The sequence below is a fragment of the Myxine glutinosa genome, chromosome 7 (genome assembly GCF_964187855.1).
Source record: "Myxine glutinosa chromosome 7, kmMyxGlut1.1, whole genome shotgun sequence".
Taxonomy (NCBI): domain Eukaryota; kingdom Metazoa; phylum Chordata; class Myxini; order Myxiniformes; family Myxinidae; genus Myxine; species Myxine glutinosa.
Window position 1 is genome coordinate 97,880,010 of NC_136267.1, and position 24,557 is coordinate 97,904,566.

At 43.6% G+C, this 24,557-nt stretch overlaps 1 protein-coding gene across 6 annotated transcripts in view; it reads right to left on the reverse strand.

Moving 5' to 3' along the window:
- The window catches only part of LOC137431455 (rho GTPase-activating protein 21), a 111,603-nt gene that overhangs the window by 4,460 nt on the left and 82,586 nt on the right, over window positions 1–24,557 (reverse strand). For 3 of the 6 annotated variants that reach the window (XM_068122789.2, XM_068122788.2, XM_078782033.1), the window contains 4 exons: window positions 18,094–18,219; window positions 17,463–17,498; window positions 13,175–13,304; window positions 2,794–2,849 (listed from right to left, as the gene is read on the reverse strand). In XM_068122789.2, coding sequence (XP_067978890.2) covers window positions 2,794–2,849; window positions 13,175–13,304; window positions 17,463–17,498; window positions 18,094–18,219 — 348 coding nt within the window. Of the gene's footprint in view, window positions 1–2,793; window positions 2,850–3,145; window positions 3,206–13,174; window positions 13,305–17,462; window positions 17,499–18,093; window positions 18,220–24,557 lie in introns of all 6 variants that reach the window. The other 3 variants (XR_010985274.2, XR_010985272.2, XM_068122790.2) reach the window with 3 other exon arrangements.

Consider the following 24,557-nt stretch of genomic DNA (forward strand, 5'->3'; position numbering starts at 1 on the left):
GAGGATTGAAAGAGTGAAGGTGAGCAGAGAGCCGAGATTTCGGCAGTTTAACCATCAGAGGGTTGCTGGCAGATCTTGTGCGACCTGTAGGAATATTTGGGGGACAGAGCACAGAGAGAGCTGGGGGAGCAAGGCCGGAGAGGAGTCGGTAGAAGACAGAAAGACCACCTACCTGCCTGCGGTGAGTGAGTGAAAGGCCCTCAGAGATAGCTTCATCGCGGGAGATTCCAATGATTCTGAAAGCTTTGGATTCAACAGCGTGAAGCCGAGCCAGGTGTGAGGCAGGAGCACCAGCCCATAGGGGAGAACAGTATTCCATTGAGCTGCGGATGAAAGCCTTGTATGTGGTGAGGAGCTCAGGTGTGCCTAGGAAGGACTTCGCACGACGGAGGATGCCCAGTCGGCGACTGGCTTTGGAGGCCAGCTTGGAAATGTGGTTTTCCCAAGAAAGATCATGGCAGATGGTGAGATCCAAAAGCTTGAGCGACAGAACTTCTTGGAGAGGATTGTTGAGAAAGTAGATGGGAGGGTTGTCCAGTCGATCTTTTCGGAGAGACATAGTAAGAGAGTGAGATTTGTCAGGATTGAAAGACATGTTCCACATGTTTGACCAGTCTGTGATTTTGTCCAGGTCTTCAGAGAGTGAGGAGGCTGCAGACTGCCGATCTGAGGGAAGAGGAATGGAGCGGCAGAGAGTGGAGTCATCAGCAAAGAGATACAGAGGATTTTCCAGAGAGTCGGAGAGATCATTGATAAAGACCAGAAAAAGCACAGGGCCCAGCACACTGCCTTGGGGAACTCCAGCCTGAACGGGAAGGGGAGATGAGAGAAATCCATTCAGGGCCACACGTTGACTACGACCAGAGAGGAAGTCCGCAAGCCATGCATGGAGATTTCCATGGATACCATAGGAGGAGAGTTTGGTGAGCAGAGCTGGGTGCCAGACCGTATCGAAGGCACGTGATATGTCAAGGGAGACAGCTCTGATTTCCTGTTTGGCATTGAGGACCTCCATCCATTGTTGAGACAGCAGAAGCAGCATGTCCAGAGTAGAGTGACCTGGTCTGAAACCAAATTGATGATCAGAGATCAAGCCATTGGAGAAGAGGAAAGATTTCATATCCGAAGCAATGATGGATTCCATGACTTTGCTGATAATTGGGAGCAGGCTGATTGGTCTGTAGTTGCAAGGATCTGTTTTTGCACCTTTTTTGTGTAAAGCGGTAATGTTTGCTGATTTCCAGGATGCTGGCAGATGACCTTGAGCAAAAGATAGGGTGAAAAGAACAGAGAGAGGGTGAGATAGAGCGGCAGAGCAGGATTTTAGGACCCGTGGGCTGATGCCATCTGGTCCAGTTGCAGAATCAGAGTCGAGGTTTGACAAAAACTCCTCCACCTTGTCAGGAGAGAAGGTCACAGAGTGCAGGAGCAGTTTGGTTCGACTGGGAAAGGTGGGAACAGAGAGAGATGGGTTTGGGACTAAGGATTTTGAGGCAAACACAGAGTTGAGGCATTCGGCTTTGCAGGATGAAGGATGAAGGATGAAGGCCTCCTTCCAGTCACGTTGGGGGATGTTTTCCATACTTGCCAAGTGTGCAAGTTGGGAAGAGTGATCAACCATGGGACACTATGTTCTGCAGTCTACACCTCTCACATGTAGCATGCCAAGGCCCACCAAAGCCAGCCCGGTATTTACCAAATTGTGTGCCGACTAAATGTCAGTTCCAGCCCAATGCCGCTGGCTATCCGTGTCATCTATCTATAATTCCAGTAATCTCTGTGTGTATGTATGTATGTATGTATGTATGTATGTATGTATGTATGTATGTATGTATGTCTGTGACCGCTGTTTCTCGACAACCACGGGTCCGATATACTTTAAACTTGCCAGGTATATTGCTGGGGACCCGAGGATGTGCCTTTTCAAGGTTTCATATTAATCGGACAAGTAGTTACCGAGCTATGTCCAAAAAACGATTCAACCAATCAGAGAGCAGCGAGCTATCACGTGTGCCGAACGTGGCGAACAGACTCTGCCTCGGACGGCACATTTGAGAGCGTATTCATTTATTTCACGTTGGAAAACTATGTTGCCGTTAAACTATGTTTTAAAACTAAATAAAACTAATTTGCGATTCATCGTAACTGCCATTTGCGACCTTCCGGACAGTGAAGACTTCACTTCCGGCAGCCAATCACAGAACGCGTTGTTGCGAGCCGAGCCGAGCGCGTGCGCCATTACGGTTCGTAATTCGATTTCTTCCGGAGAAAATAATAATTTCTCGATTTCTTATGCGCATTATTTCTCCCAGAGCGAAGGGCGGAAGCGAAGAGCGTTGTTTTTTTTGTTTACGGGCGTACGGGCGTACGGGCGGGGTAGAGCGTACGGGTAGCGTTTTTTTTTTTTTTTGGCAAGGAACGGGCACCCACGTACGGGCATGCCCTAGTTCCATTAAATGGTAGGAATCATCCGAGGCTAGACGTAACTCCTTACCTATTTGTAATCCCATTTCCTACCTCATCATGCCCCCCCCCCCCTTCCCGTGCCTCCTCCCCCCAAGCCCTCTCCCTCCCACAGATCTCCCGATGTCCCTGCTCTCAAATGTTGTACTTGTGTGCTTCCCTCTCTCTCACCATCTTGTCTCCCGCTCCTTTTATATTATATTTTATGTGTCAGTTTGTTTTTTTGTGATTAATGTTAGCTCTTACACGAGCCTCGATCTTGTATACAAAAAAAATAAAAAATCTTTGTACCCTACAAAACTGGGGTTATCTTTGCATCATTTAACTTACCAGGCTTAGACCTTTCTTCCTTGCCACCTTCCTGGCATCAGTGCAGAAAGAATCCTCTGTCACACAAAACATAGGCCAAGAGTTTGTGCTGGAGAGAATGATCATGCACATACAGGATTGGCAGTTACAGGAAAAAAAATAAACAAACAAACATACCAGCATGCGAAGCAGGACACGAATGTAAGCGTGCGGGTGACAAGCACATCGGGCAAGTGCAACGGACCGGGGAAACTAAGCACTGGGACACAGACAGCGACAAGATGGGTGGGAGGACATCCACAAATGGTGACGACTTAGTGAGGATAGGAGGTGTGCAACGATAGGAGAGAAAGGACCGTGAGTGGAAACAGACCAGCGGCGCTGTTGGAGCTAGGGCCTGTTCACTCTTCCTCTGGCTGGGCTTTAGGGAAAACTGGGAAGGAAAGGGGTGGCAAGAGCGTGGGCCAGCATGCGAGTGAGCGCGCGCGAGAGAGAGAGTGTTAGAAAGCTGTGCCAGTGTGGCTTTGAGGTGCACCACAGGGCAGCACCGCCACAGGAAATGCCAAAATCAATGAATAAGAAAACAACACTTTTACTATTTTTATATAGGGTGAGGTTCTTGAAATTGACGGAGTTGCTAACAACACAGCAGGTGCGCAACAGGTATTCGGCGTTGAAGTCTGCTTGAAATTACGTTGCGGAATCCATCAACAAGAATGCAATGTGACTGGTTAACGTTGTTTCAATGTATTGTTTCCTGCTGGGAACTCTTATATTAGCATAAATGAAGGAGGAATATCAGAGCACATGAGCACGGGTAGAGTGTGAGAATGTGATTGAATAAAAATGGGGAAATATGGAAACAGACTTTTTATGAGAACGGACAGTGGTTAAGCGAGGATACCAGAGCATTGGTAGAATTGACATTCAAAATATCATTTCCAGATTAAAGTTCATCAGAAATGTAAACACTATTTATTACCACATTTCAATAATCGCATTGCTGCAGCAAAGTGAAAAGTTTCTACAGGCTGTTTAAAAATAATCTATATATAATGGAGCAAGTGTTTGTATGTATGTTTGTATGTATGTATGTATGTATGTATGTATGTATGTATGTATGTATGTATGTATGTATGTCACTCTTCGACCATTGGTTGGACAGCTGACTTTGCGCCACCCACAATTGTAACCTGAAATACTTAACCTAAAGTACCCAGAGGACCCAAAAGACAGAGAATATCCCAAGAACCCAAAATACCCCAAAGACTTAAAAGACCCTGAAGACCTAAAATACCTCAAATATCCCAAGACTGAAAAGACCCAAAAGACCCCGAACACCCAAAAGGCCCCGAAGACCCAAAAGGCCCCAAAGACCTAAAATACCCCAAAGACTGAAAAGACCCCAAAGACTGAAACGACCCAGAAGACCCCAAAGACTGAAAAGACCCAGAAGACCCCACAGACTGAAAAGACCCTGAAGACCCAAAAGGCCCCAAAGACCCCAAAGACCCAAAAGACCCCAAAGACCTAAAATACCCCAAAGACTGAAAACACCCCAAAGACTGAAAACACCCCAAAGACCAAAAACACCACAAAGAACCAAAAGATCCTGAATACCCAAAAGACGTAAAAGACCCCAAAGACCTAAAACACCACAAAGAACCAAAAGATCCTGAATACCCAAAAGACCCCAAAAACCTAAAAGACTCCAAAGACTGAAAATACCCAAAAGACCCCGAAGACCCAAAAGACCCGAACACCGAAAACCCCCGAAATATTGAAAGGACCCCGAAGACCCCGAAGATCCAGAAGACATCGAAGACCTAAAATATTGAGAAGTTCAAAAAGACCCGAAAGCCTGAGAAAAGATACCGAAGACCCAAATGACCCTTCCTCCTTGCCATCCACCGTTTGCCCTGTTCACGTGACTCGTGGTGGTCCCTCTCGGCTCTCCCCCCGTTGGTATTTTTGTGCATATAAGATTATTCACGTTTCTGTTTAAATATTATTTAAATATGTTTAACCTTTCCCCTTCTGTGTTTTATTCAGTGGTATATTACAACACGCTGTTTTTCTTCCTATTTAAAAGGCTTTTCTCAATTTCCTCTCCAACTCATTCCACTTCAAAAAAAAGAAATTCAATATCTTATACGTCTCCCTCACTACATGGTCTAAATTCACATTCATTCCATCCCTCCTCCATCGTTCTGAATCGGATTGCTAACTTGAAAATCACAACAAACCCAATTTGTTATCAATGTTCGTCTTTCATTAATCATCCACTTTCTAAACTCCCCTCTTGCCCCTCCCCTCCAAATCCCCCCCCTTGCACCTACACTCCTAAACTCCCCCCTTGCCCCTCCACTCTTAAACTCCCCCCTTGCCCCTCCACTCCTGAACTCCCCCCTTGCCCTTCCCCTCATAAACTCCCCCCTTGCCCCTCCCCTCCTAATCCCCCCCCCTTGCCCCTCCACTCCTGATCTCCCCCCTTGCCCTTCCCCTCCTAAACTCCCCCCTTGCCCCTCCCCTCCAAATCCCCCCCCTTGCCCCTACACTCCTAAACTCCCCCCTTGCCCCTCCACTTCTAAACTTCCCCCTTGCCCCTTCCCTCCAAAACTTCCCCCTTGCCCCTCCCCTCCTAAACTCCCCCCTCACTCCTCCCCTTCAAAACTCCCCCCCAATCCCTCCCATTCAATTCTCCCCCCATACCATTCCTCTCCAATTCTCCCTCCTCCCCCCTCCTCCTCCAAGCTGCCTCCTCCCCACTTCGTCTCCCTTCTATCTCATACCTCCACCCCCCCAAACCTTCTACTTTCCTCTGCCCCCCCTCAAACAACCCCTCACTGTGCCTCATCCTTTCACCATCAAACCTTTCATCCTCCTCATCCTTCCCTTTCTTGGAACTCTTCTGCAACATCTGACACACTATCAACTGCTCTCCCTACCTCCCCCTCTCATCCTTCATCTTACCCTACTCCTCCCCTCCCCTGTCCTGTACCCGATGCTCCCCCTCTCTCTTCATTAACGGTATGGACCTCAAACATCCGGGGCCTTCGCTCAAACCTGACTGATCTCTCCATACAGGTTGCTTCTGACAATCCAGACTTGATCTGCTTAACAGAGACTTTCCTCCTTCAAGATGTCTCTGATTCCTTAATATCTCTTCCTGGTTACTCCCTCCTCCGGTATGATAGACCTGAGCCTCGGCCTGGTGGTGGGGTGGCTATCTTTGTCAAAAACTCTCTTCCTCACTCTCCTTGCACTGCCCTCTTTCCTCCTCACCCGCAGGAGTACCTCTGGTTACGGCTTCCTCTCCGCTCCCACCTTTTGTTCATATGTGTTCTGTACCGTCCCCCAAACAGTGATGACTCCATCTACATTTCACTGTCTGACAACATGGACCAACTTCTATCCACTCATCCCAACTCTCTCTTCCTCATATGTGGTGACTTCAACTGTCATCATGCCACCTGGTTGGGTGTGGGTTCCTCTCTCACCAGTCATGGCACCTCAGCAAAGGACTTCTGTGACTCACTGGGATTGACACAATCTGTCAATTTCCCGACCCGGATCTCAGCCAATGGAGTATCTTCTCTTCGAGACTTGGTTATGACAAACTTCCCTGCTAATGTCTGCTGCTCTTCTTCTGCTCCAATCGGTTCTTCTGATCATGTGCTTGTCAAAGTGGACATCTCTCTGGCCATTCTCAGAGAGCCTCCTCAGCGTCGACGAGTCTGGCATTTCACTCAGGCCGACTGGGACGGTCTTCAAGCAGCCATCAATCGTCTGGATTGGTCTCCCATCTCCACTGCCTCTGACATCAATCCTTCCTGGGAATTCTTCCAAAGCAAACTGATCTCTCTCATGCACAGATTTATCCCATCTCGCCTTCAGTTGTCTTACCCTTCCTCCCGTCCATGGTACACTGAATCTTGTGGTGAGGCAGTTGCCCTGAAACAACTTGCCTTTGCCTCTTGGAAGGCTAATCCAACTGAAGGCAATCTCAGTTCCTTCCACCAAGCTCAGAACAAGTGTGTTTTTACCCTCAGGGGTGCCAGGAAGCACTATCTCTCCTCACTCAAGAATGAACTCTCAAACCTGTCTCCTTCCTCCAAATCCTGGTGGCATCTGGTCAAATCCGTTTCTGGTGTTTGTTCCCCCTCCATCCCCTCCCTTACCTCAAATGGCCACACAGTTGACATCGCACGTGACAAAGCCGAATGCCTCAACTCTGTGTTCGCCTCAAAATCCTTAGTCCCAAACCCATCTCTCTCTGTTCCCACCTTTCCCAGTCGAACCCAACTGCTCCTGGACTCTGTGTCCTTCTCTCCTGACAAGGTGGAGGAGTTTTTGTCAAACCTCGACTCTGATTCTGCAACTGGACCAGACGGCATCAGCCCACGGGTCCTAAAATCCTGCTCTGCCGCTCTATCTCACCCTCTCTCTGTTCTTTTCACCCTATCTTTTGCTCAAGGTCATCTGCCAGCATCCTGGAAATCAGCTAACATTACCGCTTTGCACAAAAAAGGTGCAAAAACAGATCCTTGCAACTACAGACCAATCAGCCTGCTCCCAATTATCAGCAAAGTCATGGAATCCATCATTGCTTCGGATATGAAATCTTTCCTCTTCTCCAATGGCTTGATCTCTGATCATCAATTTGGTTTCAGACCAGGTCACTCTACTCTGAACATGCTGCTTCTGCTGTCTCAACAATGGATGGAGGTCCTCAATGCCAAACAGGAAATCAGAGCTGTCTCCCTTGACATATCACGGGCCTTTGATACGGTCTGGCACCCAGCTCTGCTCCCCAAACTCTCCTCCTATGGTATCCATGGAAATCTCCATGCATGGCTTGCGGACTTCCTCTCTGGTCGTAGTCAACGTGTGGCCCTGAATGGATTTCTCTCATCTCCCCTTCCTGTTCAGGCTGGAGTTCCCCAAGGAAGTGTGCTGGGCCCTGTGCTTTTTCTGGTCTTTATCAATGATCTCTCCGACTCTCTGGAAAATCCTCTCTATCTCTTTGCTGATGACTCCACTCTCTGCCGCTCCATGCCTCTTCCCTCAGATCGGCAGTCTGCAGCCTCCTCACTCTCTGAAGACCTGGACAAAATCACAGACTGGTCAAACAAGTGGAACATGTCTTTCAATCCTGACAAATCTCACTCTCTTACTATGTCTCTCCGAAAAGACCGACTGGACAACCCTCCCATCTACTTTCTCAACAATCCTCTCCAAGAAGTTCTGTCGCTCAAGCTTTTGGGTTTCACTATCTGCCATGAGCTTTCTTGGGAAAACCACATTTCCAAGCTGGCCTCCAAAGCCAGTCGCCGACTGGGCGTCCTCCGTCGTGCGAAGTCCTTCCTCGGCACACCTGAGCTCCTCACCACATACAAGGCTTTCATCCGCAGCTCAATGGAATACTGTTCTCCCCTATGGGCTGGTGCTCCTGCCTCACACCTGGCTCGGCTTCACGCTGTTGAATCCAAAGCTTTCAAAATCATTGGAATCTCCCGCGATGAAGCTATCTCTGAGGGCCTTTCACTCACTCACCGCAGGCAGGTAGGTGGTCTTTCTGTCTTCTACCGACTCCTCTCCGGCCTTGCTCCCCCAGCTCTCTCTGTGCTCTGTCCCCCAAATATTCCTACAGGTCGCACAAGATCTGCCAGCAACCCTCTGATGGTTAAACTGCCGAAATCTCGGCTCTCTGCTCACCTTCACTCTTTCATTCCTCTTTTCTCCCGCCTCTGGAACAAACTCCCACACTCCCTTCAATCCCTCTCCTCCCTCCAGGTCTTTAAAACAGCTGTTCACCACCATCTCTTATCTTCCCCCATCCAAAACCTTGATCTTTTCTACCCCCACTAATTCACCCCAGATCCACCTTGTTTGAAATTCCAACTTCTTTCCTGGAAATCCTGGCAGTGTCCATATGTTTATACCTCTCGCACCCCCCCCCCCCCTTCACATGCCTCCCCCCAAAGCCCTCTCCCTCCCACAGATCTCTCGATGTCTCCATGTCTCTCGGTCCCTGCTCTCAAATGTTGTGTTTGTGTCCTTCCCCCTCTCTCCCCATCTTGTCTACCGCTCCCGATGTTATTTGTTTTATGTGTCTGTTTGTCTTTCTGTGTGATTAATGTTCGCTCTTTCACGAGCCTCGATCTTGTATACAAAAAAAAAAAAAAAAAAAAAAAAAAGGGGAACCCAAATGCAAAAAAAAATTCTTCTGAAAACCATTGACAATCAGTAAACACAGTCAAATTCGAAGGGGATTTTTATTTTATTTTATTTGTGAATCATAAAGTGCTGCAAAAAACCCTAGAGTGTCGATTTTCGAGTTTGCCAGTGACATCACATTGTGAACTCACTGTGATCCTGCTGGTGACAGAACATAGAGACAGTGCATTCTGAGCTGCTCGGATTCCGATAATGATTGGGGATGTTGGAGGGGGTAGGGTGTGTGGGTTGGTCGTGGGTATTGCTAGTTACGGTGATAGTTGATGGGGGATTGAGTCGGGCTATTGAGGGGTGGTCGTGTGTATTGTTGGCTCGGGTGACGGTTGTATGGGGATTGTGAGAACATGGTGGAAAAGCGGGGGGTGGGGGGGGGGGGGGGGGAGAGGAGGGTGTAGGTTGGTCATGGGTACTGTTAGCTAGGGTGATGGCTGGTGGGTTTTTTATTTTATTTTTTGGAAAATTGGGATGCCTCGAAGCCCAAGGCCATCTAAGTTGAACAGAGAGATGGTGTGGGATGGGATGGTTGTGAGTATTGTTAGCTAGGGTGATGGTTGATAGGGGATTGTGAGAGGATGGTGGATGGGAGGAAAGAGAGTGTTGTGGGGTTATCGTGGGTATTGTTAGTTAGGGTGACGGTTGAAGGGGGATTTTGAGGAGATGGTGGAGGGGAGGGTGGGGAGGGCAGGTGTGGGGTTGTCGTGGGTATTGCTAGCTAGGGTGACGGTTGAAGGGGGATTTTGAGGAGATTGTGGAGGGGAGGGTGGTGTGGGGTTGTCGTGGGTATTGCTAGCTAGGGTGACGGTTGAAGGGGGATTTTGAGGAGATGGTGGAGGGGAGGTGTGGGGTTGTCGGTTATCGTGGGTATTGCTAGCTAGGGTGACGGTTGAAGGGGGATTTTGAGGAGATGGTGGAGGGGAGGGTGGGGAGGGGAGGTGTGGGGTTGTCGTGGGTATTGCTAGCTATGGTGACGGTTGAAAGGGGATTTTGAGGAGATTGTGGAGTGGAGGGTGGGGGAGGGGAGGTGTGGGGTTGTCGTGGGCATTGTTAGCTAGGGTGACGGTTGATGGGAGTTTGTGAAGAGATGGTGGAGGGGAGGAAAGAGAGTCGTGTGGGGTTGTCGTGGGTATTGTTAGCTAGGGTGACGGTTGAAAGGGGATTTTGAGGAGATGGTGGAGCAGAATGTGGGGGGCGGTGTGGGGTTGTCATGGGTATTGCTAGCTAGGGTGATGGTTGAAGGGCGTTTTTGATTAGATGGTGGAGGGGAGGGTGGGGGGGCAGGTGTGGGGTGTTCGTGGGTATTGCTAGCTAGGGTGACGGTTGAAGGAGGATTTTGAGGAGATGGTGGCGGGGAGGGTGGGTGGGGGAGGGGGAGGTGTGGGGTTGTCGTGGGTATTGCTATCTATGGTGACGGTTGAAGGGGGTTGTGGGGGGATGGTGTGGGGGAGGAAAGAGAGTGGTGTGCGGTTGTCGTGGGTATTGTTAGCTAGGCTGACGGTTGAAGGGGGATTTTGAGGAGATGTTGGAGTGGGGGTGGGGTGGGGAGTGGGGTCAGGGGGGAGGTTTGGGGTTGTCATGGGCATTGTTAGCTAGGGTGACAGTTGATGGGAGTTTGTGAAGAGATGGTGGAGGGGAGGAAAGAGAGTGGTGTGGGGTTGTTGTGGGTATTGTTAGCTAGGCTGATGATTGAAGGGGGGTTAAATGGGGATGGTGGAAGGGGGGAAAGAGGGAGGTGTGGGGATATCATGGGTATTGTTAGCTAGGGTGACGGTTGAAGAGGGATTTTGAGAAGATGGTGGAAGGGATGAGAGGGGGGAAGAGGTGGGTGTGGTTTGTTCGTGGGTATTGTTAGATAGGGTGACGGTTGATGTTTGTTTTTTTTCTGGAAAATTGAGATGCCTCAAAAACCAAGGCCACCTAAGTTGAACAGAGAGCCAGCAATCGTCAATAAATCTAAGTCAAATCAGTTGTATCAGCAGAAAATATCCTCCAATAAGAGATGGCAGAAAATGTGTTGTACGCTTGGAACAAGAACGCCCATAGTGTCGCCCGTAGGGCGGGTACTCTGCTAGTTATAATAACGAAGAGTCAAAGCTCATACCAATAACTGTACTTCACAGAAGGATGAAATGCATTCTTGAAATGACCTTTAGAAAATGATGATAATGCAAGTGAAAATGTTCAAGTCTCTCTAATTTTACTCAATGAATCAGAAGTATGAAATGAATCATGTATTGAGATAAACTTGATAATAAAGTGTGAAACGCATGTTGGAATATCAGGGAAAAATTTTTTTTTGCCACTTGAGGAATTTTAGTGAAGGGATTTGATACCTAACATATGTAGTGTACATCTAAACAGCCCAATTTTCCATTCCTCTGTACATCTCATCTCACTCATTCTACTTCCTTTTTTTCAGACGTAATTGAAGTTTGTTTGTTTTTTGGACATGCTGCTTGGGATGGGATGGATTTGAATCCTTGATGATGGTGATATCTATCTACATCTCTCTATTTCTCTCTCTCCCCCTCTTCCCCCTACCATACCCCTTGTTTCGCCCCTCTCCGACTCTCTTCCTCCATTTTAAACAACTCGCATCTCCCCTCCCCAATTTTTGCTTACATAATAAGTAGATGAGCCCAAGTCATAGAAACCAATATAACTAGTCTGGTATGGAAACTATGTATGCTAATCAGACACTCTTATTCCTCTATTTTGGAAAAATCCCACTGTGTCGTAGCCCCAATCCATTCAAACCTTCTTCCCCCCTTCTTCATCTCTCAGTATCATATACAACACGTGATTAATTCTAATGCTGATTATGAAGGAGCAATTTTAAGTCCTTTTTAATCTTCACTATACTTGCAGCCATTAATGGAAAAAAGATGAAATTACGAACAAGAGCGATGGTGAAATTTGTGGCCCAAAGTAGAAATGTAATCCTTCCTAAATCGACTCTGCCAAATGAAAGCTGATTTTTTTATTTATTATCTGCTCCTGTTCCCGTTTCGATAATAATCAACATGGGAGTATCAAGCTTTTAGCGCATCATAAACTCATGCGTTTCCCAGATCCATGCGTGTGGATGGGAGGTAATTGGATGCTGCCATTACGAGCAATCCAAACTGCGCGCTCAGGTTCAAGCAAATGCTGTATCGGAATGCTGAGATGACAGGTAGAGCTTCTGATATTGCTTGTCTACTCGTGACTGCTTCCTACAGGCTCATTACACTTCATACCTCCTTGAGAGGTCTTCATAACACTCAGCAGATCACGACTATTCACAACTCGTTTGTATCAATGATGCTTTGACTTTGTGGGGTGACTTCAAAGTTCTTAGTGGCTGTTTTCTCATATTTTCTTGTCATACCATATATCCAATAACAATTACCTCTTTGTGAAATTAAATATAGGACACATTTCGGATTGCATGTATAACACAGAGAAAAAGGTTTAAGATGTTTATGTATACTTCAGAGCTGTAGGAAGTGATCGAGAACTCTTTGAAGCAGCGCAGTGCGACCTCAAAGCCAGGCCAAATGTGACATAGAGGGTGAAAAGGCGAAAGAGGGTGAAATAGAGGAAGATAGAGAGAGAGGGCAGGATAGAAAGCGAGAGAGTGGGTGAGAGAGGGCAGGATAGAAAGCGAGAGAGGGGGTGAGAGAGGGCAGGATAGAAAGCGAGAGAGGGGGTGAGAGAGGGCAGGATAGAAAGCGAGAGAGGGGGTGAGAGAGGGCAGGATAGAAAGCGAGAGAGGGGGTGAGAGAGGGCAGGATAGAAAGCGAGAGAGGGGGTGAGAGAGGGCAGGATAGGGGGTGAGAGAGGGCAGGATAGAAAGCGAGAGAGGGGGTGAGAGAGGGCAGGATAGAAAGCGAGAGAGGGGGTGAGAGAGGGCAGGATAGAAAGCGAGAGAGGGGGTGAGAGAGGGCAGGATAGGGGGTGAGAGAGGGCAGGATAGAAAGCGAGAGAGGGGGTGAGAGAGGGAGAGAGAGCAAGGGAGGGGGAAGAGAGAGAGAGAGCAAGGGAGGAAGAAGAGAGAGAGAGAGGGAGAGAGAGAGAGAGGGGGAGAGAGAGCAAGAGAAGGTGACAGAAGGGGAGAAGGAAAGAAAGAGAGGGGGAGGGAAGGAGAAGGAGAGAATAATGGTGAGGATTTCACAGCACTCACCAGAACCACTCTCTGACAAACCGTCGTGCCCTGTGGGGCTTTCAGTGAAGTCAGCCGTGGGGAAAGGGCTCTGTGGACCCGGCTCCTTTGGAGTCTGCGATGCGGTATGATGGGACACAACACAAACTCCCTGAAGGATTAAAGTTCAAAGGATCCCTGTACCAGGAATTAATATTAGCTACAGAAAAACAGGCTTATTAACTACAAAAAACTCAACCACAATTCAACATCGCAATGCACAAGAAATCCATTCCAGGTGTTTGTTCGAAAATATTTAATTGTCAAATACTTTTTAAGCGGTGAAGCCACTTCAGTATTTGGCTATGTCCGTCCGTTCATCAAAAAATGAAGAAGAAGAACATTTCTAACCTACCATGTTTAATTCTAAAGGGTTCTAAAGGGTAATTCCAAAGGGTAATTCTAAAGAGTAATCTAAAGGATAATTCCAAAGGTTAATTCTAAAGGATAATTCTAAAGGGTAATTCTAAAGGATAATTCTAAAATGTAATTCTAAAGGGTAGTTATAATGGGTTTTAAAGGATAATTCTAACGTGTAATTTCAAAGTGTAATACTAAAGGGTAATTCTAAAGGATAATTCCAAAGGGTAATTCTAAAGGATAATTCTAACGTGTAATTTCAAAGTGTAATACTAAAGGGTAATTCTAAAGGATAATTCCAAAGGGTAATTCTAAAGTATAATTCCAAAGTATAATTCTAAAGGATAATTCCAAAGGGTAATTCTAAAGTATAATTCCAAAGTGTAACTTTAAAAGGGTAATTCTAAAGGGTAATTTTAAAGGGTAATTCAAAGGGTTCGAAAAGGTAATTCTAATGTGTTCTAAAGGGTAATTCAAAGGGTTCGAAAAGGTAATTCTAATGTGTTCTAAAGGGTAATTCCAAAGGGTAATTCCAAAGGGTAATTCTATAGGATTATAAAGAGTAATTCTAATTGGTTCAAAGGGTAATACTGAAGGGTTCGTTCGTTTCTAGGCTTTGCCTATTTCATATTAAAATTGCCAAACTTAACCACTTTCTTCGGACGGACACGGGTTCGATTTGCTGTTCTAAATATATTATATCAGTGTTCGATGTTGTAGAACCTTTTTCTATAAGAAAGGCCACACGATGAAGGATTGTGCGTGTGCGGAGTTGGAGGGAGAGGGAAAGGCAAGGAAGAGGAAAGAAAGAAGGAGAATACAAAAGGAGAAAAAATAATGTCATGTGCATACTCAATATGTAGATGGGACCTTAAAAACCTACCCTGATTGCATTAATTTTAGAATTATGTTGATTAAAACATTTTACCTTTTAAAATAGTCTAGAAAGTAATTTATCCGAGAAGCTGTGGCCGTAAATCCTACTGAAAGCAGCAGTATTAAGGACTTATATTCTAATTTCATGGAAGCCAAGCTTGTCTCAGGAGAATTACCATGTCACTGTAATATTGTCAGTAAAAGCCCAGCGAGCTCATTAAATAACTTCAGGGATCAGAGAATAATCGGCCTGCACGTCCTGGTCTGGTCTATACACATGATGCCAAGTTCACACCATATTGGACTTTGAATGCCCTTAGGACAACTTGGGATTGACATTAACATGTTATCAATGAAAAGGCAGCACGGCTCAAAAATGGCCCTTACATATTAGAAAAAATAAATAGGTTTTTGCATCTTTTGTAGAAACATTTCCACAAATGGGCCAACCTACCTCATTGCTAAAGGCTCTCATGTGGTTTATTTTGTATCTTCTGCAATAATTTGGGGCTTCACCTGCATTACCAATATTCGTCAACTTTTTATCATGCTTTAATGCAAGAGGTATATGTGTGTTTGGCTGTATGTTTGCTTGTGTGTTTGACTTCTATGCACTCCTGAACCAATGGACAGATCATAAGTTGAAAACTGCTGCTTGTACTGCAGGTGTGCGCGGGAGGGTTTTAGCGGTAAAAATATTTTTATAGTCCCGGGGTTCAGCGTTGGGGAAGGACCCAAATTTTCTTGAAGTACGAATGAATGGCATAGCGCCACTCCTGGCGGGAGGAGATATTGCAAGTGTTAACAAACGCCAATTCGGTGGTATTAATCCATCCAAAAGGATGGGTTCTTCGCTAATTTTTTTTATTATAATGCAAGACCTTTTTTTTCACATTTATTACAAAAGGGCAACAATAGCAATGATATGCTCTTATTATATTTGACCCAAGTTCAATACATTGGCTCACAAACCGTTGTGGTGCTTACTTGGTGTGGTGCTTACAAGAGGTGCTGTATTTTGGGGCACACCGATCTTCATGGGGGACTTGAAGGTGCCTGTCCTGTCTGCAATATAGACCTTATAAATCCCACAATAAATTTTGCAACAGCAGGCCTTTGGGCTCGCGCACCCAGAGGTAAGTTCAATGTTTCCCATTTGGGTGAAGCATAGAGTTTACAAGCTTAATTAGATTTATTTTCATGAGTCAACCCCATGAGAATTGATTTAGAAGAAGTTTGGTGATGATTTAGAGATGAGAATCCAATGGAAGATCAGATTTTTCTCAAATTAGTTATTGTATTGATCAAGTTTTTTTTTAACACTTCTGTGTTAAATAATTCTAAAGGGTAATTCTAAAAGGTAATTCTAAAGGGTAGTTTTAATGGGTTTTAAAGGATAATTCTAATGGGTCCTAAAGGGTAATTCTAAAAGGTAATTCTAAAGGGTAGTTTTAATGGGTTTTAAAGGATAATTCTAATGGGTCCTAAAGGGTAATTCTAACGTGTGATTCCAAAGTATAATACAAAAGGGTAATTCTAAAGGATAATTCCAAAGGGTAATTCCAAAGGATAATTCTAAAGGGTAATTCCAAAGTGTAATTTTAAAAGGGCAATTCTAAAGGGTAATTCAAAGGGTTCTAAAGGGTAATTCTAATGTGTTCTAAAGGGTAATTCTAATAGGGTAATTCTAACGTGTGATTCCAAAGTGTAATACGAAAGGGTAATTCTAAAGGATAATTCCAAAGGATAATTCCAAAGTGTAATTCCAAAAGGGCAATTCTAATGTGTTCTAAAGGGTAATTCTAATAGGGTAATTCTAACGTGTGATTCCAAAGTGTAATACGAAAGGGTAATTCTAAAGGATAATTCCAAAGGATAATTCCAAAGTGTGATTCCAAAAGGGCAATTCTAAAGGGTAATTCAAAGGGTTTTAAAGGGTAATTCTAACTTGTGATGTCAAAGTGTAATACGAAAGGGTAATTCCAAAGTATAATTCTAAAGGGTAATTCCAAAGTGTAATTCCAAAAGGGCAATTCTAAAAGGGCGATTCTAAAGGGTAATTCAAAGGGTTTTAAAGGGTAATTCTAACGTGTGATTTCAAAGTGTAATACGAAAGGGTAATTCCAAAGTATAATTCTAAAGGGTAATTCCAAAGTGTAATTCCAAAAGGGCAATTCTAAAAGGGCGATTCTAAAGGGTAATTCAAAGGGTTTTAAAGGGTAATTCTAACGTGTGATTTCAAAGTGTAATACGAAAGGGTAATTCTAAAGTATAATTCTAAAGGGTAATTCTAAAGTATAATTCTAAAGGGTAATTCCAAAGTATAATTCTAAAGGGTAATTCTAAAGTATAATTCTAAAGGGTAATTCTAAAGTATAATTCTAAAGGGTAATTCCAAAGTGTAATTTTAAAAGAGTAATTCTAAAGGGTAATTCAAAGGGTTCTGAAGGGTAATTATAATGTGTTTTAAAGGGTAATTCTAAAATGGTAATTCTAAAGGGTAATTCTAATGTGTTCCAAAGGGTAATTCTAATAGGGTAATTCTAAAGGGTAATTCAAAGGGTTCTAAAGGCTAATTCTAAAAGGGCAATTCTAAAGGGTAATTCAAAGGGTTCTAAAGGGTAATTATAATGTGTTCTAAAGGGTAATTCTAAAGGGTAATTCTAATGTGTTCTAAAGGGTAATTCCAAAGGGTAATTCTAAAGGATTATAAAGAGTAATTCTAATTGGTTCAAAGGGTAATACTAAAGGGTTCGTTCATTTCTAGGCGTTTCTAAAAGGTCGTTCTTAAGTTCAAATGCTTCTTCAGGCAGTTCTCAATGAAACCAAATATAAAATATCCAATGTTCAATAAAGGGTAAGCTAGGAAATAGTGTATTGAATATACACAACTGAAAACAATACTGCAAAATTAATACCAGATAAATTTAAATAGCACAGAATGTAGGAGCCAAATGGATCCTTAAAAGTAAACTTAAAATATATTACTCAAGGCAATTTTTTGAAGACGTAATTAGTATATGTTAAAACATACCGGCAGATCAGTAGACTCTACAAAAAACCATTCGGCCTGGGTGGAGATCACAACAATAGGTCATATATCAAAAACAACAAGATGCAAGCAAATAATGTGGATGTAAAACAATATAAATGGACATTTGAAGAATAAAGAACTACAAAAAGTGCGTATAAATTTGCGTTTTACTGTGTATAATGCTTCTAAAAGGTCATTTTGTCATTCACAGGTTGGGTTAAGCGGGTTACATGTTCTTTCCTACAATGGAAAAGCAATTCCAATCGCAGCGGATTTTGTCGTTGGCAGTAAGCTGTTATTCTTCATTTAAATCTCAACAGATCTATGCTGATCAGGCTAAAGCAAATAAAAAAGACAAAGTATGGTGTCAACAAAGAGAGAAAGATATTGAAATTTCAGGGGAAGAACTCGAATACTTAACGCAGTTAAAATAGCAAAATTTAACATCTTTGGACCACAGCCAATGGGTTCAAAAATTCCTGGTTTGCAGGCCAGCATATTTGGCCCAATTCATACCGTACATGGATGTGCATCCTGATATATTGAGGTGGCTTGGAAAGGTGCACTTTGCGGTGTTATATAGGCCGAGTGAGTCGTGGTTAGTAAATATGAGGCACAGTGCAACACATACATGCTTGATGATCATTTCAACAATGACGTTTCGGTCAGTAACATGCTCCATGAGCTTAGAAAGTGAGGTTGAAGGTGGTCGCAGGAGAGTTTGGCCAAAAACGATGGCCAAATTGTGAGCATCCATCTGAAAAAGAGCAAGTAAACAGCAATTCATGTACCGCCTTGTGTATTGATGAAGGCTTCATAAATGTGTGTGGTCTGTTTTTTCGATAAGACTGGGTACCTGAGCTCTGCAGGCAGTTCCTTCGACCTCATGGCTTGGTTTTTGCTCTGATATGCATTGTCAGCTGTGAGACCTTACAGTCACGTGAAAAAGTAAGTACACCCATCTAAAGTTTTGACTTTTTCAACAAATTTCAACATACAGCTATTTGATCTTCATTTCAAAAATATTGATAGATAAAGGTGATATAATATAACAAATATAATGAAACATTTATATTTTGTAGTCCATTGTATAATTTAAATAAACAAATGCAAATTTTGCATGTGGAAAAAGTAAGTACACCCCTTCATTTATCACTACTTCAAATACCTAAAATTAGAATCAGGTGCACCAGCTCAGGTGCAAATGATTAGAACATCGTTAGAGAGGATCTTGGAGGAATCTGTCTTATTTAAACCTCAGACATTTAGTTTGGTTTGCTCTTTGTTGTTGAAGTGTGCAGCGTCATCATGCCTAGATCAAAAGAGCTCTCTGAGGCCTTCAGAAAGAAGGTTATAGATGCCTACGAGTCTGGGAAGGGATTTAAAAAGATCTCCAAACAATTTGAAATCAATCGTTCGACTGTCCGGAAGATCATCTACAAGTGGAGAAGATTCCAAACAACTGCCAACTTGTTCAGTCCAGGCCGACCCAGCAAGTTCAGCCCGAGAGTAGACTGCAAGATGCTGAAAGAAGTCTCTAAGAACCCCAGAATGTCATCACGGGACCTACAGGTAGCTCTTGCCACTGTTGATGTCAAAGTGCACAAGTCTACCATTAGAAAGAGGCTGCACAAATTTGATCTACATGGGAGGTGTGCCAGGAGGAAACCTTTGCTGTCCAGAAAGAACATCAGGGTGAGACTAAAGTTTTCCAATGAACACCTTGGCAAAGACCAGCACTTCTGGAACAATGTACTCTGGACAGATGAGTCAAAGGTAGAGCTATTTGGCCACAGTACCAGAAGACATGTTTGGCGAAAACAAAAGACAGCATTTGACCACAAGAACCTGATACCAACTGTAAAGAATGGTGGTGGAAATATTATGGGTTGGGGCAGCTTTGCTGCATCAGGGCCTGGGCAGCTCACCATCATAGAATCCACGATGAATTCTGCATTGTTACAGAGGGTGCTTGAGGATAATGTGAGGCCATGTGTCGGGAAGTTGAAGCTCAACCGAAGGTGGACCTTGCAACATGACAATGACCCTAAACATACCAGTAAATCCACCAAGGAATGGCTGAAAAGAAAGAAATGGCTGGTTCTGGAATGGCCAAGGTAAAGCCCGGATCTAAATCCCATCGAGATGTTGGGGGGGGGGGGGGGCGGGGGGGGGATTTGAAACGAGCTGTGCATGCAAGAAACCCCTCAAACATCACACAGCTGAAAGAATTCTGCAAGGAGGAGTGGACAAAAATTTCTCCCAGTCGATGTCAGAGACTGGTAGACAGTTATAAGAAACGCCTACTTGAGGTTGTTTCTGCCAAAGGGGGAAATACCACCTATTAGAGTTAAGGGTGTACTTACTTTTTCCACATGCGAAATTTGCATTTATGTTTATTTAAATTATACAATGGACGACAAAATGTAAATGTTTCATGATATTTGTTATATTATATCACCTTTATCTATCAATATTGTTGAAATGAAGATCAAATAGCTGTATATTTAAATATGTTGAAAAAGTCAAAACTTTACATGGGGTGTACTTTCTTTTTCACGTGACTGTATATAGACAGATGTGTGCCTTTCAAAATCATGTCCAATCAATTGAATTTACCACAGGTGGACGCCAATCAAGGTGCAGAAACATCTCAAAGATGATCAAGAGAAATGGAAGGCACCTGAGCTAAATTTCAAGTGTCATAGCAAAGGGTATGAATACTTATGTCAATGTGATATTTCAGTTTTTTCTTCTGAATAAATTTGCAAAACTTTCTAAAATCCTGTTTTCTCTTTGTCATTATGGGGTATTGAGTGTAGATTAATGAGGGAAAAAATGAATTTAAACGATTTGAGCATAAGGCTGCAACATAACAAAATGTGAAAAAAGTGAAGGGGTCTGAATACTTTCTGAATTGTTTTTTTTTTTTGTATACAAGATCGAGGCTCGTGAAAGAGCTAACATTAATCACACAAAAAGACAAACCGACACACAAAACACAAAAAACAAGGGGAGCGGTAGACAAGATGGGGAGAGAGGGGGAAGGACACAAACACAACATTTGAGAGCAGGGACATCGGGAGGACTTGGGGGGAGGTGGGAGAGGAATAATACATATGAACACTGCAAGGACTCTGGGGTGAATTACCGGGGGTAGAAAAGATCAAGGTTTTCGATGGGGGAAGATAAGAGATGGTGGTGAACAGCTGTTTTGAAGACCTGGAGGGTGGAGTGGGATTGAAGGGAGTGGGGGAGTTTGTTCCAGAGGCGGGAGAAAAGAGGAATGAAGGAGTGAAGGTGAGCAGAGAGCCTATACTTTGGCAGTTTAACCATAAGAGGGTTGCAGGCAGATCTTGTGCGACCTGAAGGAATATTGGGGGGACAGAGCACAGAGAGAGCTGGGGGAGCAAGGGCGGAGAGGAGTCGGTAGAAGACAGAAAGACCACCAACCTGCCTGCGGTGAGTAAGCGAAAGGCCCTCGGAGGTAGCTTCATCACGGGAGATTCCAATGATTCTGAAATGTAGCTATATATATATACATTGCACTGTATATATATTACATATTACATATATGATGTAACGTACTCTTGACAGAGTGCTGGTGTTGCCACAGCAGTTTCCTGGCAAGGTGTATGCTGGGTATGTTACCGTTGCCTTCACAACCGTGAGTTAGGCTTGGAATTTGGAATTTTGCCATGGTACTGGCGATAATTCGCCTACTGTTATTGAAGGGCACTGTGGGATCTTTAACATCCACGATCTGTGTGTGTGTGTGTGTGTGTGTGTGTGTGTGTGTGTGTGTGTGTGTGTGTGTGTGTGTGTGTGTGTGTGTGTGCAATATAAGTATAAAAGTAAAAAATGCAACTGTGTCATGGTTAAATAAATAAAAACTGCTCCTGTTTTTTTTATTCATCCCTCTTGGGTATGAAACAAATGTGTGAGTGCCCCATTTAACTGCTGCAACAGGCACATCTGCTCAAACAATTGGCTTGGCAATATAACACCCTTAACGATGACCTAATCTTGGGTCCATCCTCCCATCTCTCACATAATAGGCCTTCTCTCTTCACCTCTTCTCTTTCTCAAATTACTCTCACTTTACTCTTTTCTCCTCTATTACCATCTTATGTATAATATGAGTTACTTTACAAGGAACTTTGACGCAGGAGAAGGCCATCAAAGCCTGCGCTATAATTTCCAACATATGGTTTTATTGCCCTTGCTCTATAAATACTGCATGTCAAGGAAGGAAGCAGCAGGTACCATTTTAAATATATATATTTGGTATGCCTCGGCCGGATTTCTAGCCGCCGACTGTCCAGACAGAGCGGATGTTCTAACTATTATGCCATTACACCATCTTCCACATGAAGGCCATTGTCTACTTCCCCAGATAAAATCATCTGCTTCTTCATTCCGTTATCCATGTGTACTCTTCATTTTGTTTTCAATTCCATCATATTATGTTTCATATTTAAATAAACCCAAAACGTTGGCAAACAAACAAAAGCAGAATGCCTGTCATGCAAAAAATGTAAAAAGGATAACGTTAAGTAACAACAACAACAACAACATGCATTTTAAGGCCATGTTCCCTGCTAGAGCGGGGGTTAGCCTTGCGGTCCCCATGACAATCTTCTCCATTTTGCCCTATTTTCTGCATCTCTCCTTGTTAACCCCCTTGCCCGCATTTCTTCTTCCACCATCTTTAGCCAAGTCTTTCTCGGTCTTCCCCGTCCTCTACTTCCTTCTACATTAACTTCCATCACTCTTCTCAACCAGTCACTTTCATCCTTCCTCGACACATGACCAAACCATCTCAACCTGTTCCTCTTCACAGCATCAATCACAGGCTCTATTCCCATCATCTTTCGCAATTCATCATTTGTCTTCCTCTCTCTCTCAACGATACTCCGCACATCCATCGAACCATTCGCATTTCCACCCTTTCCAGCCTTCGTTGCTGCTCTACGTTCATTACCCATGTCTCGCTCCCATAAATCATAACACTTCTCACACATGCAGCATACACCTTTCCCTTCAGCTTCAACGACACTCCCCTCCTCATCAGCACGCCACTCAGTTCCCGAAACTTCTTCCATGCACATCTCACTCGAGCGTTAAGTTAAGATAACGTTAAGTAAGAGATCAAAATATACTTCATTGCAGGAGGGAATCAAGAACCACTAGGGGAGAGAAGACCATGCAATTATCACATGATTTCCAACAACAATCAGTCTTCAACGTGTCTTTTATATAATGATGAAAAGCACTGCAATATGAACTGTAGTATAAAGAAAATTATTATTTGAAGAAAATAGGTTTTGAAATCGGAAATTATTCCACAAAAAATATAAACGGCACAAGAGGCAAAGAAAAATGCAGCACCATGCCAGATTTTTTTTTACCAATAGTTATGTAAATTAATTGTTAGTTTCTCATCGAGCACCTTACCATTTGATATTTTCCAGATTTTTGATATTTTTTCCAAAGATGGCCACCACATGGTGAAGTCTACCAAACCAACGACTAGCAAGCGATACCACCAACATACAACCCATATGCCATTAAAAATGATGTATCAAAAAAAGGAGGCGGCAGTCAAAAGGAAGAGGACTGGGACAAGAAACTAATCATTTATTTTGCTTGGCCTAACATGGGTACATAACACCAACGTTTGCTGTTTTTACCTGCGCCACCAAAGGTGGATGGAGATTGTTTTCACCCCTGTCTGTCTGTTTGTGAACAAGATATTTCAAAACGTTGTGGAAGGATTCAAACGAAATTTTGCGGAGAGGTAGCGTATGTGACAAGGACCAAATGATTAGATTTTGGTGAAGATCCGGATTCGGATCCGGCTACTAGAATTGAAAAAAGTGATTCTTCACCATTGGGAGATTGGGCCAAAAACGATACATGGCGGGATATCTCAAAAAGTTATGGACGGATTTGGACGAAACATGGTGGACCGGTTGGATGTCTGACAAGGACTAATCGATTCAATTTTGGTAACGATCTGATTATGTATTTGGATATGAGAATTATTTAATTTTTTTAAGTGATTCTTCACCATTGAGAGATAGGGCGAAAACCAACATGTAGGAGGATGTCTCAAAAAGTTATGGACGGATGTGGACGAAACTTGGTGGACCGGTTGGATGTCTGACAAGGACTAATCGATTCAATTTTGGTGAAGATCTGAATATGTATTTGGATATGAGAATTATTTAATTTTTTAAGTGATTCTTCACCATTGAGAGATAGGGCGAAAACCAACATGTAGTAGGATGTCTCAAAAAGTTATGGACGGATGTGGACGAAACTTCGTGGACAGGTTGGATGTCTGACAAGGACTAATCGTTTCAATTTTGGTGACGATCTCATTATGTATTTGGATATGAGAATTATTTAATTTTTTTAAGTGATTCTTCACCATTGAGAGATAGGGCGAAAACCAACATGTAGGAGGATGTCTCAAAAAGTTATGGACGGATGTGGACGAAACTTGGTGGACCGGTTGGATGTCTGACAAGGACTAATCGTTTCAATTTTGGTGAAGATCTGAATATGTATTTGGATATGAGAATTATTTAATTTTTTAAGTGATTCTTCACCATTGAGAGATAGGGCGAAAACCAACATGTAGTAGGATGTCTCAAAAAGTTATGGACGGATGTGGACGAAACTTCGTGGACAGGTTGTGTGTGCGACAAGGAGGAATCGATTCAATTTTGGTGAAGATCTGAATATGTATTTGGATATGAGAATTATTTAATTTTTTAAGTGATTCTTCACCATTGAGAGATAGGGCGAAAACCAACATGTAGTAGGATGTCTCAAAAAGTTATGGACGGATGTGGACGAAACTTGGTGGACAGGTTGTGTGTGCGACAAGGAGGAATCGATTCAATTTTGGTGAAGATCCGGATCCGGATCCGGCTAGTAGAATTTTTAAGTGATTCTTCGCCATTGGGAGATCGGGCCAAAAACGATACAAAGCAGGATATCTCAAAAAAGTTGTGGATTGGTGATTTTGATTAAATGTGATTCTGTATTGTGATTTTCTGGTCTGATCTAGCATACAAAACGTAA